Raw genomic sequence first — 14478 nt, 5'->3', positions numbered from 1 at the left:
AGCTTCTTCTAAATCGATACTATAGACGTAATCTAGGTGCGGATCTATTGGAGATAATCTTCCTATCTTAGGAAATACTTTATATCCTAGTCGTAGTATCGTCTGCTATTCTTATACGCTTTCTATTAATTTGTCGAGAGCTATATATATAAGGTTACATTCTTATTAAAATCTATAACTTCTAGATAGGCTAGTTCTCGTAATAGATCTCGTTAAGGTGCTGTATTATCTAGGTTAACGTAGGCCCAAATTCGCTAATCTATAAGGGCTTGGAGTTGCCATAGCCATTATTCCCAGTCTTCTGGCTTATTAAGGATAATCGTGGTAGACGACCTCAATATTAGTAGAGTCATTTAACTAATAGGCAGAGAGGGAATTAAGATGGAATTTTAATCTAGGTCATCCTGTGATAATTAAGGTGGAATCTCGTGGAATCTCGTAGTCGAATCGTCCTTATCGTTAGGATCGTCCTTTTAATAATAAGGTAGAATTTCTTTAAATAATTAAGTGATAACTAAATAGCTTCTTATGTCGGCGGACTAGGCTTATAACTGTTACGAAGTGCATATAGAGCAGTTCATTGATAAAATAGGTTAATTAATTAATAATTGATTGACGATCTGTGTCGTCTTGATGTGGTAGTTGACCTGGGGCCCCTAGGGCTCTATGAAGAGATTTACAATGCACATGCTCCGTGTACGTGACTTGTGCACGTCCCAGACTTGTGTCAGATAGATTATCCTATCTAGTTAGGCGGATAATAATCCTATCCGAGGATAGCCCGGATATCGGATAATATCCAGATAAGGCTTGGCATCCGTAGAATTTTAACTATATAACTAAATCTCTTATTTCTATTGTATAATGCTATAAATATGGCTAATACTAGTGAAATTTACTCTAAAAACTTCGATGACAATAATTCCTTTAAAGTTAATACACTTTCTACTCTTTTAAGCAGTGTTAAGACCGAAGCTAATACCGGTTTAATCCTAACTACTTATATAATATATACCTTAAGATAAGTCTCCTTAATTTATAAATATACTTATACGGCAATAAAGGAAGAAAAAGCTTATATAAAGAAACGCTATTTTATAAATACTATCCTCCTTAAGACCTAAAAGGACACTATTCCTTAACTATTGGATTATAAGGCCATCTTAGAAAATATAATATTAAATGGAATCTAGTAGAGAATTAAGAGCGTACAATAGCAAAAGATTAGGGGGAGAGATCTCTTTTAGAACTATATTAAAAGCTTCTAGTAAAAGGAGAAGTCTAAGGTCTTAAGGGCGAGGTTCTAAAGCGTACGGTATATTAAGATATCGTAAAGCAAGCACTTCTGGATCTAATTATTGTACAACGGCTTCCCTTCTTATATGTGGAATGGCTAGAGTTTTATACTTTTATAAAAGCGTTAAATTAAGAAGCACCCTTAATTATCCCGATATACTACATAATAATTATAACCTAGATTCTTAAACACTTTACTAAGAGTTAAGATATTATACGAAAAGTACTTTAATCTATAAAGATAAATATTTACCTTTCCGTAGACGTCTGGACCTCTCTAAGTTATACCCTTCTTCTTAAAATCTATACTAGCTTTATTAATATCCAGGACAAATACTAAAACCCCTTAATTACCCTTTATATAATATCTAGTTAAAGTGGTGCAGATTAATAGGAGGCGCTTTATCCGGTTCTTATTAAGTATAGTATTAAAATAAAGATTAGAGCTCTTATTGGCGATAATACTGGATTAAACAATATTCTCTATTATATAATTAGCTAATGGCTTAGCCTTAAATATAAAATTAACTAGATTGCAATATATTAAAGAATTCACTATTAGGGGCACGTTATTAATCTTATTGTTTAGGCCTTTCTATTTAGTTTAAAGAAGGATAAAAAGCTTATAAACTTATATAATAAAGAGGATAAGGAAGAAGAGGAAGAGGAAGAGGAAGAAGAAGAAGTTATATAATAAGCACTACAGCTAATTAAAGGAAAAGATAAGAGGAAAAAGAAGGATAAAGAATTAGAGCTAGTATCGGACAAAATACGTAAAAGAGGTAAAAATATTCGAAATATTATGGGGCCGATAGGAAAGCTTTATAACCATATTATTTATATCCGCAGCTTAGCTAACTATACAATATAGTTTATTAAACATGCTAGTAAAGTTATTTCTTTTAATAATTGTACGAGATAGAATAGCTAGTTTCTTATATTATATATGGCTCTAGAGGATAAGGTAAAGGCTAGGCTTTAACTCTACGTAAAGTACTATAAGGACAATTTCCTAAAAGATAATATCCTCTTAATAAGCGAATAGATATATCTTTATACAATTTATAATTTCCTTTAGTCTTTCTATAAAGCAACTCTATTTCTTTAAGGAGATTATATAACACTAGAGAGGGTTCTAAAATTAGTTAATATTCTTAAGGATATAATATAGACTGCATTAGTATATTATATAATACTTTTAATATTTCTCTAGCTAATTCTTTCCTTCTAGGTAATAGCTACTAAGGCTAAGGATAAGTTTATAGCTGCTTAACTCTAATATGCGGAGGAAAAGCTTGTAAAGTATATTAAAAAGCTAGATAATTCTCCCTACTATCTAGCGGCACGAGTTCTTAACCTAGAGTGTTATACGGCTTTCTTAAAAGATTAAAATAATTATATTACTATTGAAGGAGAAAAGAAGCTCTTTAGCGTATAAAAGCTCTAGGAGAGGTTCCGCGAGAAAGTAATACTTTAGGTTTAACTATATCGTACGCAACTAAGAAAACTTAAAAGTCGCCTTTAGAGTCTAAAGAAAACCTCTCTACCTTCTATAAGGCTTATCTTTAGTATTATTTAAAGTATACTCGTCTACAGAGTCTAGATAAGTTTAATAACTATATTAATAAGAATCCAATTCCACTTAATGGCCGTATAATAGCTATTTAATAGTAGAATTAGCCTCTTTAGCGTACGAGATTTCTATAACTCTTATAGCTTATAATTAAAGTTCTCTTAATACCTGGAATAAGCGATAAGCTAGAGAGAGTATTTTTAGGGTTTTAACGTCGCGTTCTATAGGATCGTACGAGAACTACTCTATAAATACTTAAGGCATCGGAGTGCGCAAAGGACTAGGCGGCTTGTAAGATTATAAGTATTCTCTTATAGTCGTACGAGGGAAAGTATATAAGAGGTATGTTATACAATACTAAAAGGGGGAAGGGGGGTATATAAATAAAATAATTTTAGGCAAAAGGTATCTACTAAAGGCGCGTAGGTGGCGTAGGTAAATATAGTAATTTTAAACTTAAAAGTTTATAAGTTTAAATCCTACCAATATCGTCCTTTATTGAGAATTAGGAAATATAATTATTTAGTATACCTCCTGTCCTACCATACAAGAGATTCTCTGGCAACATTGCTATACTATAAGTAAACTCTCCTCTCTGTACAATATACCTATATAACTAACTACTCTTAGGATAAGCAGGAGAGGGTAGAAGCTTTGCCGGCGATTAATATAGAGGCTTAGGCGGGGGGGGGTATTAGAGAGGCAGGTGTAGACGGGAAGGCCCTTATGTAAGGCAGTATTGCCAGGGTATACGGTAGGGAGCAGGCAAGCCGAGCATGAGTCACATAGGGAGTCGATGGAAGAGGACGATATGGTAATAAGGGTAGGCAATAGCCTAAGTACAGAGACGAACCGATGAGGAGGGAAAGGGCTGCAAGCCCGAGGAGCTTATAAGGAGGTGCCAAGCCTAGCCTTCGGCTAGGGCTTGGCTACCCCTTAGAGCTCCTAGGCGATGCAGCCGAGTAAGGGACCAAAAGTACCCTTACACCTTATATATAAATGCGATTCTAATTTAGAGTTGCGGATCTCTAAATATAATTGTAAGTAACCTATATTACTTGTACGAGGCAGAGAGCTAATTAAACGTTAGTCCTGCGAGACTTGTACGGCAACTCCGCGTCGTCTAGTAGGCCCTTGCCCCTTTACTAAGTGTTGGAGTCTCCTAGGGTTCTATGGTGGGTGCTGTGGAAATTACAAGTAGCGGGATTGTGGGGCTCGATGTTTATCGTACGATATAAATTCTCAGCCTATAGTGGCGGTAGCGGGAGTACTAGAGGGTGAGGATCGGATTATAGAACTGGAGGATAATGTTACGGCACTGGCAGAAAACGGCAGAACTTTGCGGTCACGTGACTTGAGGACCACATAAAAGAACCCTACTTCGACCGGCGCTGCTCTTCTTCTCCTTTCCTTTCTCTAGCTTTAGATTCTCGTTTATAGACAATCCAATTGTACAGGCTTGCACGTCCCTCATACCGTGCTCATGCCTCGATTGACTGAGTCGCTAACAGATAATAAGGAGTAGATAAAAGTTACTGAATTTAAACTGCTGAGTCTCCTCTCTTTTTTCCTATTTTTATTTTATTTTATAGTATTTTATATAAAGAGAAGTATAAATAAAAAAGGTAAAAAGTAGATATCTAATTAGTAGGAAAGCTAAAGGTATTTACTAAAGCCTTATATAGAGCTTTATATAAGCCTCCGCAGAGCTTTATACAGAGCCTCCGTACGTAGAGCTTAGTGCAGCGCTTGGTGTAGAGCCTCTATACGTAGAGCTTCGTGTAGAGCCTCCGTAGAGCTTCGTGCAGAGCTTCGTGCAGAGCTTTTGCTAAGCTTTAGTAGAGCTCCGTACGGGTAAGCCTTATTCTACAGGGCTCTTATAAGCTTTATATCTATATAATATTACTTATCCTTAGGATATTTTAATAAAAGCGGTACTATTTTAAAGCGCTTTACGAGCTCTATAAATCTGTTTTAATAAAAAAATTATTTATTTAATATTAAGGGGTGTATTATAAGTATAAGCATATTAAGGGGATTTTGCTAAGACTATCCGGAGACTATCCGGATAGTCTCCGGATACTATCAGCTGATAGGTCTATTATCCGAGAGGGCTATCCGGCCTATCCTTGGCAACTCTGGCACGTCCTACGCCACAGAGAATACAGATTATCTGACAACTACACCTCACCACCATGCCAAGTATCACCAATTCAATATATATGATTGGTGCCCGCATCTATATCGACTTTCGAGCGATCGATCGATTATCGCTTAGAATCGACGGAAGTCGAGTCGATAATGATGACCTAATATGACCTTATGAATCGATCAATCGATATAATCGATAATTGATTGCGGAGCAGTATGGTCTTATGCTCTCCCTGCGCCGCGAACGAGAGGGGCGTCCGACCAGAATTATCCCTTGAGTTGACATTAACCTCTCCCGTGTCGAGTAGCAGCTTGACCACAGTCTCATGCCCTCCCTGCGCCGCGAATGAGAGCGGTGTCCGACCAGAATAATCTCTTGAGTCGACATCAACCTCTCCCGTGTTAAGTAGCAGCTTAACCACGCTCTTATGCCTGCTACTAGCCGCTAATGAGAGCGGTGTCTGACCATAATCAGTAGTCTTTGAGTCGATATTAACTTTGCCTGTTGCGAGCAGTAGTATAACTGTAGTCTTATGTCCGTTCTCTGCTGCCCACGATAGTGGCGTCCAACCGTACTCATCCTTTAAGTCGACGTCAGCCTTCTCTGTGTTGAGCAACAGTATGACCACAGTCTGGTGCCCTCCCTGCGTCGCGAATGAGAGAGGTGTCCAACCAGAATTATCCCTTGAGTCGACTTCAAACCTACCCGTATCGAGCAGCAGCTTGACCACAATCTCATGCCCGTTACTAGCCGCTAACGAGAGCGGCGTCTGGCCATGTTCAGTATCCTTTGGGTCGATGTCAACCTGGCCTATCTCCATCAGCAACTTGACCACGGCCTTATGCCCATTCCTTGCTGCCAACGACAGCGGTGTTTGGCTATATGTAGTGTCCTTGGAGTTGAGCTTGACCTTGCTCGTCTCCAGCAGCGACAGCGCTCCCGAGCCGGTGTCCCACAACTTGACACTGCTGTCGCTTGATGCCGACGCCAGCTGCTTGCTGTCCGGCGAGAAGGCCATGGCGTATATAGGCTTTGTATGGCCCTCAAGCGTGTGCAGTACCATTCCTGAGCCGGTGTCCCACAGCTTGACAGTACTATCGCTTGATGCCGACACCAGCTGCTTGCTGTCCGGCGAGAAGGCCATGGCGCATATAGGCTTCGTATGGCCCTCGAGCGTCTGCAGCACGGTGCCCGACCCGGCGTCCCACAGTTTGATGGTGCTGTCGGTCGACCCCGACGCCAGCGTCCTGCCGTCCAGCGAGAAGGCCATGGCCGTGACCTCCCTGTTATGGCCCTCGAGCGTCTGCAGCACGGCGCCCGACCCGGCGTCCCACAGCTTGACAGTGCCGTCGTCCGATCCCGACGCCAGCGTCCTGCCGTCCGGTGAGAAGGCTATAGTATATATAGGCTTCGTATGGCCCTCGAGCGTGTGCAGTAGTTTAACCATAGTCCCGTGACCATTCGCTTCTGCGCATGACAGTCGCGTCCGGTTTGAGTCATCTCTGGAGTCAGCGTCGATCTTACCCGTCTCTAGCATTAGTGTGACGGCCTTTTCGTGGCCTCCTTGCGACGCCGCCTGTAGCGCGTTACCGTAGTCTCCTCCAGCGTTAACGTCGGCGCCTTCGCTCAGCAGCAGCTCAACGGTGGCTAAATGACCTCCCTGCGACGCCGCTTGGAGCGCGTTACCGTAGTCTCCTCTAGCGTTAACGTCGGCGCCTTTGCTCAGCAGCAGCTTGACGATGGCCGAGTGACCTTCCTGCGACGCTGCTTGGAGCGCGTTACCGTAGTCTCCTTCTTTAGCGTTGACGTCGGCGTCTTTGTTTAGCAGCAGCTCGACTGCCCTGTCGTTGCTTTCTTGCGATGCCGCGTGCAGTGCGTAGTGCAGAGAATGATTGGGATCTTGTTTTCCGCAAAGTTTAGTCTCAGTATAGTCAGCCTTGCTCTTGTCAGTACCTTCCCATAGATCTTTGGAGCCGAATTCCAGGCCATCAGCTCCCTGGGTATGCGGAAATATGGCATATGGAGAAATTTTGTCCCCAACAAACCCAACTAGGCTGGACTCTCTAAGGAAATAATTTCGTAGTCTTTTTGCTGTAAGTAGCACTCATTTCGCTGTGTTCTTCGAGCTAATTCTTTCTCCAAGGCGAAAATCGTCGGGTCAGGCCAAATCAGGGAAGTGGGATTTGATTTATTTGGGACAAATGTCTGATAGGGAGGTCACCTAGGCCCCACTCAAGGCTCAACAGGTGCTTGTGCGCCCAGGGTTCGTGTTTGTTTGACAGGGCGGTCTCGAAAACGGTCTCTAGCTCGACTCTCAATACTAGAGTTTCATCATATAACATTCGGAGACCTTCTAATGTCGGATATCAGAAGAAGATCGCCGCTCTAGGAAGAATTTTCGGATAATAGCTCAACAGCGGGTTCTAAAGATGATGTGGTCGCTGAATTTGCTGAGTTTTGACTCTTTTAAAAAATGTATAAGTCCAATTCTGTTCTTGGATAGTATAACGAGGGAACAACTAATCTCATAAAAAAATTTCTACCCGCTCTTGGGCTTGAGTATACAGCTAAGAAATAAAAAGGAAAAAAAATGAATAATGCTTATCCGGCGAATCGAACGCCGACCCCTTGCTTGGAAGGCAAGGATCCTAACCTGAATAAATAATATTAGAGGTTGCTTTCAAATACATGAAACAACGTACCATTAGACCAAATAAGCTCGGTTTCGTTAAGTTAAAATAAAATTTATATATAATTTGTAAATCCAGTCGTACCCGCTACAATAGCGGACGATGCAGCGACGAGGAAGTCAATAAAAAAGGAAAGGCTCTAGTATAAGAAACACATGCTCGAAGAGAAGTTTTCAATGCCAAAAAATCAAATTTAACTCATGAACTATCCATATTCTAAGTTTGAAAAATATAACGCTACATTAAGAGGTGAAGTGAGAGCGACAAAACTACTTGTTTGGGCTATGTCATTAATTCCATTTACTAGATTGCCGGTTGTGGCTAGCCACTGTGTGTTAAGTCGTGGCCCTTACACGTACGTGTTAAGGGTAAACACATCGCCAGCGTACGCGTTCTCCAACTAATGGCACGCGTTTCTTGTCACCATAACGTGTGATGTGTATACCTCTCTGCATTGGCTCTGATCTTTAAAGAGATCAGGTTCGTAGCCAGCACAACGTATAGGCTGCAGAGTCGGATTTCGCTGGCCTAGTACTAAGCAGTACTCCAATTATCGACCGTAATAACGCTTTGATAGTTTTACGTTGAATTTCGAGGATTCGCAACCTACTTCGAAAACCCACATCTCACAGAAAGAAACAGCATAGTCCACAAGAAGAGGCTTTCATATCGTGCATCCCATGTCGTTAATCAAGTCGTCGGCCTTCGATCTGGAAAAATATGTCCATGGCACCATCATCTCCCGCATGCAGGAGAAAGGCATTAGCTTTTCCATAGGGACGCCTGCTCGCCTCAAATGGTGCCTGCCTTAGCACAAACACAGTGACCTTTGGCACCAAAGTCTAGAGCACACTTTGTTCGCATCTCCTGAGCAGCTAAACCAAATTTTAGACTTGCATAATGTTCCCATGACATGGTCTTCTCGTCCTACTGGATTCATAACCTTCTACATTCGCACATTCAGCTTCCAGCCTTATAAGCTACTCGAGGTCATCAAGCAGGTCTCCACTATAGGCTATGAAGAATGCCAAATACTTCGAACATGGACTGGTCTTCTCCACTCAGCAGATTCTACGGCAGTGACATACATTCGGTACGTTGGAAAGACTGGGTACTCACCATGGCACAGATTCTGGCATGATCTCGTCTCTACGCCCGGCTCGCTTGCTATTCGCTTCATCCAGACAACCTTGTTGCTATATCCGAATGTAATTCGAGATGCACTTGTTGAAGAGGTCTCGAACGCGAGGGCTACCTGCGCGGTTGACGACAGCGTTGTAGATACCACAGAGCAAGAGCTCATCACTCTGCTGCAGGTAAGTTATAAAGTCTTTGTGCCGCCAATGGGCTCTAACCTTCCTGTCACAGGCAGGTGTGGTTAACACGGAAGCAGGTGGCCGATTTCTCTATAAACCAACCACAGTCGATGAGAAGTAATTTGCACTCCTTTTAACTCTAGTTATTCCACAGCTTGAATCTTCCGTGGCCACACGTCCCGCCTCTCTAAAGGAGCAAAGTCAGATTAAAGCGCTCGCAAAGGAGATTCAAGTTTACGCGAATACCAACCCCGCGAAGACTGGAACGTCACAGTATCTCTTTTTCACGCACCAGTTAGATTCCCTTGTCAGAGGCCTAATGTTTTCTATTTTGCAGAATGGCTTTACTCCGTTCTTAACACTTAGCTCCGAAATCACACAAGGCGTTTTTTTGGATCCTAAGGGCGAGTCTTTCTTTTTGGGATTATCTAGATCTGCTCACCTTGCTACAACTGCTTTTAACTTTTTCGGTTCGTGGGAGAAGAACCTCAGTGCCCTTAAATCTAGTCTTACTGCCCGAATGGCTACAAGCAATCATCTGCCTTTCATCAACCTCTTCAACTGGCCGAAGGCAGATCCAGCTACGTTAAACGATGCTTTACTGTTCGTTAAACGCTATTTCACCCTCGTTAGACCTCTCGTTGTTTTAACCTACGGTCATTTGGTAAGATTATTCGTGTTTTATTGCGCTTGCCCTGGGATTGCGCGCTGATTCTAAACGATTAGCCCTCTTATGCCACTCTCAATAACTTCAAGTCCATAAATAGCCTACAGCACGATCACTTCACCCTATTGGACTCGATTGGCAATCTTCATCTGCGCCGTTACTCTAGCGAGTCCAATAACGACCAGTCTGTCTACATTGTCATTCTATTATTACATCCTGGTCGGGTCGCCCATTAAGGAAAATTGATCGAGCTTTCGAAAGCTGTCTATCTGATAACGGCTATAAAAGGCTGGGTTGCCTTTAATGAGGCACTGAAACGGACGAGTTCTACCTCCCCTAAGCCAGTCCTGTATGCCCAAATTGTAAAGGCGGTTAAGGACAAAACTGGCCCAGGAACAAAATTCTATAAACGTTTCCAGCGCTTAAAACAGCAATATTTACAGGAACTGCAGCGGAAAAGCAATGCGATTTTCTTGAGCTTAACGATTGATAAGCTTGCTCATATTACCAAGGTGCGCAACGCACGCGACGATTTGTTTGCTCAGCTTCGCCAAAACAATTCCCAGTGCCAACGCAGACTTTCGGCCAACGAAAGAGCTGCTACTGCTGCTCGAAAGATCAAATGGGTCGTCTACTCTGGGCCCCCAGGTGTCGCAATGGCTTCCTCATTTGCCGTCTGGGCACAAGCCAAAAAAGAGCTCGACATGCTAATGGCTTATGGCTTCTCATACACAATTCCCAATAATCCTGAGCGTCGGAATGAAGTTGCCAGACTATACAACAAACACGTCACCAAGCTGCTTACTCCTGAAGCCATCGCAGGCAACCGTGATCAGTTCTTCGATTTCGCCACTTCATCACAAGTGACCTGGCGAGGTAGTTACTATCTTTGTGCCACATCTACACAGGAAGCGACAAGGGATCTTCCAAACTTGATCCGTTGCTTCCTTACTGAGGCAATCGAAAATCCTTATGGTACTATCCATGTTCGGCAAAATCACGAAATAAGTCGGACGGCCGCTCTGCTAAAGCTGGAAAATTAGTTTGCTCGGATTTTTGCTCTTACAAACTGTGATAACGATGCTCAATTTGTCGAAATGGTCAACAAGAATTAGTTAGAATACATGCAGGAAAGGGCCCCAGATGTGTACAGGCACCTGGACAACCAGGCACAGAAAGCGGCATGCGAAAACCAGATGTACTTCACCAAGGATAATCTCAATGGCACTGAAATCACCATCTGCGAATATCACCGCAATCACGATTCTGGCGCCGTCAGCTACAGCGTATTGTGGAGAGTTTTAAGTGGGGAAACCTTTACGATCGAGAACCTCCCACTCCCAAAGCCCGTTAAGCCTACCAAAGACAGCGAGAGGAGGTTCATCTATTTTGTACCTAAAGGAATCGTTATTGCAGACGAGAATGGGAATCCAATTGATGCCCATATCGTAAGCCAAGCCACTCGACAGGCCGGGATGAAGAAACCCCCCGTATATCCCACTTTACCGCTGGCATTAATGATTCTATCACTCCAAAGTCATCCTCATGGAAATGCATTTTTGCGTCTCTGGGAGGCTCAGAGTGGCACCGCTGTGGATGAAGTCATACTACGCATTAGGCCTGCCTCCAAAAACGAACAATTTATCTCAGCAGACTATTACACTTCTGGTCCCACAAGGGCTCTTCCCTTGTGTCATGTCTATTCAGGCTCGGCGAAGCTTGCTGTGCAAAACCTTCTTCCTGTCTACCCCGGCGATTCTTTGTAGCTGATCCACAAATTTCTTAAAGCTATATACCCTCATGGAGGCCTCGTCAAATGCAGCAACCCGGACAAAGACCGGACTGGTGAATCCGTATTCTCCAAGCTTTCCAAGTATGTAATCTTGTCGCGATTGTTTTTCTTGCTAATTATAATTTAGATTCTTGCAGAGGCCCGTTTATAGAAACCATCCTTTCATTCGGGAGCTCTGCTTTCTACCTAAAGTCGCAAAGCGGGAGGGCGCAAACTTGCGCAAAGCAACTTCAACAATCAAGAGCGCTCTAGATGTGTTACGAGGTCAAACAAAGATTAGTGTTTCTAAAACAATGCGTGTTAAAAATCCTGCCGGCGGCTAAAAACTCAACATTTCAGTCACCAAGATATGGATCAATGTCTCCGCGCCCAAAAACGTGATCGCTGATGTTGGGTCTCCGCAACTCTTACGTGCACCGACTCCCCCTGGAACTATGGAGGAATACAAAGAGAGGGAGACATCCATTTTAAAAAAACACAGCGAAGATGGAATCGAAGCGCAGAAAATTGTGGAGGAGCTCGCGGAAGAAGAAGGGAAGACGCATAGCGAGCTGGAGACAGCTTGGGCTTCTGTCACGTTGATTTCCGCAAATGGTCGCAAGAGAGGTCAGCCGCAAGGCAGAGAAGCCGATGATGTATCTAAGCGTTCTCGTCATTAGGGGCCTTTCGCCAAGCTAGTCTTCTACTCATGTAAGTAGCTTCATGTAAGATATAATGGTAGATATATGGGGCAAAAGTGACCTCATAAAAAGTCTGTTTCTTCTTTTGGCGTGAGCTCCGCAGGGGTGTAATGTGAGAGCTGAATCAGCGAATTGAGTAGTGGCTGAACTATAACCGCGCTCTGTAGTAAAGAATCTCCTCTCCATGGATGCTAATACGGGAGTCTGTTGAAGAGGCCTATAATATTCACTATCAACATAGATCAGTTCATCCTCGAAATCAACATAGTCGGCAATATCTGCTTCGATATTAGACGTGATGGTGGGTATGGATACCAGGGTTCCGGAAATAGCACTTGATCAAGTAAAGATACAGCCTCCGGTCGTTTGCGTCGAATACTAACATCTCCAACCAGTCTTTGTACGATCAGTGGTGAATATCCGCTACAGTATCTCTCTCCACTCTTTCCGACGCTGGCCATTGCGTCTACTCAAGCGCACTTCTGCGAAAAGATGCCTTGCGGCGTGTACCTTGCGCTCAAAATCTATTGCAGTAGTACCACTCCACCTGGTACCTATGGAAATGACTTTATCGTACTCAACAACCTTAACCTTAAGAGCAGGACTTTTGTGGTTCAAGTTCGGTCTCAATTTTGCAAACACAGGTTCATTATTACCCGACCAGTAGGGAATATACTTTATGTCTTTGTCAAGCTCTCCCCACAAGGACGCGTATGATTGCGGGAGTCCTCAGTTTGGCACCCAGGAGGGCAGATCAGCTCTCTCCAGATGACTTTCGGAGGCAGCTACCTTGTCCTCTTCTTTATAGCTCTAGGCGCTACCAAGAAACCTTAGATCCTTGTCTTGGGCAAACATCGCCATTGTAGCCTCGGTGTAGATGTCCGCGATGGACTTCGTAATCAGGAGAGATACCAGCAGTAGCACCGTGTAAAAGACTTAAACACCCATGCACATAATCGCGTGGATCAGTTGCCTCGCGCTATCGAGCTACGACGAAAACATCTCGTATCTTAAGATCAAAGTCTTTGGATAGAGGGTAGAGTAAAGATATTAATTTGAACGTTGCGATATCGGAGAATTCCCTTATCCCAAGTGCATAGGGGTATTCTTCGGAATGGCGAAGTAGGCTATCCTTAGGAAGCAAGATAGTTGTATAACTAGACCTTTAAAAGCCTGACGAGTTAAAGGCGTACGAAATCCTCCACTTTCTGTCCTTTCTAATGTTAACACTTTCGGGTTATATATTTGTCTTCTCTTCTAAGTTTCCTTTTTAAAGCCATTTCCTGTGCATTAAGTGAAAGGTATAAGGCGGTAGACTAACGCGAGAAGTGGTATGAAGCTGACGAGTTAAAGAGCATTAGAAAAGCTATTATTAGTCATTTAGTACTCTATCTAGGCATTAAAGAGGCGAAAATGAAAGCCGAACTCTATTAGGCTGGTTTTATTAAAATTTATAAGTTACTTTATGTAAGAGACTAAGCATCCTAATAGAACATCCACAGAAAATTAACCTTAAAATTATGTGTAAGGCCACTACCGGCTTTACTATCGGCTGCTGTAAAGATAAAGATAGCCTATCGCAACCAAGAGATCTATATAGATATTCACGAAGTTAGAACTAAGCTTGGTAGTACTAGGCTAGGGTAGGCTTAATTTAACGATTAAGACTTTAAACTTTTATTTAGTAGAAAGGGTAGGTGGATAGTATAAGAGTATATATATTTTAATTATTAGTAGTTAAGGAATGCCAATTCTCAACTTTTTATAGTCTATTGTATTAATAATATGCTCTTTATCCAAGTAAAAAAGCAAGTTTTTACTTATAATTTATAACCTTTGCACTAGACAGCCTTAGAATAAACACTTTAGTATAGATTTCTACCTTAGGGGGTTATTGTAATATTAAATCAATTAGTAGTAAGGTTCCATACCTTATTAATAGGGTTAATTCACTCTGTCTGAAAAAAGAAAGATATTACTTCTTAATATGTTCCCTTACTTTACGCGGGTAATAGAAAAGTGGATAACCTAACCGCTTTATCATTACATAATGTGTCTCTTTGTTACTATTATCATTTAATTATATATAATCTTTCGCACTAGCGCGCCTCATGTATAGAGTTTATCGCACCCGACTTTCTATTAAGCGTTATTAAACTATAGTAAGTAGAACTTGTTGAAAACTTACTAAATAAGATACTTATTTTAGGAAATTATATAGTTATATAAAGGAGGCTGATTAGCTATACTTTAATTAAAAATAAATATTTAAAATAGTTTAGATTTAAACATATCGGAAACCAGCCTCTACT

General features: G+C 42.1%; 4 protein-coding genes and 1 pseudogene across 5 annotated transcripts; 1 reads left to right on the top strand and 4 right to left on the bottom strand.

The window, feature by feature from the left end:
- Nucleotides 1-5325: 5325 nt before the first annotated feature.
- Nucleotides 5326-5763, bottom strand: K441DRAFT_451653 (ankyrin; the record flags this gene model as incomplete). Its single annotated transcript, XM_067641700.1, has 1 exon — nt 5326-5763. A coding segment is annotated over one exon (438 nt), but the record flags the coding sequence as incomplete, so codon positions are not given.
- Nucleotides 5764-6003: 240 nt separating this feature from the next.
- On the bottom strand, nt 6004-6456 carry K441DRAFT_451076 (WD40 repeat-like protein; the record flags this gene model as incomplete). The annotated part of the gene is made up of 1 exon (XM_067641695.1): nt 6004-6456. A coding segment is annotated over one exon (453 nt), but the record flags the coding sequence as incomplete, so codon positions are not given.
- Nucleotides 6457-6645: 189 nt separating this feature from the next.
- Nucleotides 6646-6870, bottom strand: K441DRAFT_719562 (uncharacterized protein; the record flags this gene model as incomplete). Its single annotated transcript, XM_067654026.1, has 1 exon — nt 6646-6870. A coding segment is annotated over one exon (225 nt), but the record flags the coding sequence as incomplete, so codon positions are not given.
- Nucleotides 6871-7619: 749 nt separating this feature from the next.
- K441DRAFT_t3 lies at nt 7620-7693 on the bottom strand (annotated as a pseudogene). Its single transcript has one exon. The product of its transcript is annotated as a tRNA-OTHER (tRNA).
- Nucleotides 7694-8619: 926 nt separating this feature from the next.
- Nucleotides 8620-12145, top strand: K441DRAFT_692336 (uncharacterized protein; the record flags this gene model as incomplete). Its single annotated transcript, XM_067652561.1, has 8 exons — nt 8620-8804; nt 8841-9027; nt 9182-9691; nt 10063-10669; nt 10838-11142; nt 11461-11567; nt 11614-11750; nt 11826-12145. 8 exons carry the CDS (start codon nt 8620-8622, stop codon nt 12143-12145), a joined length of 2358 nt encoding a protein of 785 aa, XP_067510021.1.
- Nucleotides 12146-14478: the final 2333 nt, after the last annotated feature.

This window comes from Cenococcum geophilum (assembly GCF_001692895.1).
Source record: "Cenococcum geophilum 1.58 unplaced genomic scaffold K441scaffold_2, whole genome shotgun sequence".
Taxonomy (NCBI): Eukaryota; Fungi; Ascomycota; class Dothideomycetes; order Gloniales; family Gloniaceae; genus Cenococcum; species Cenococcum geophilum.
This window is presented reverse-complemented; position numbering and strand designations above follow the sequence as displayed.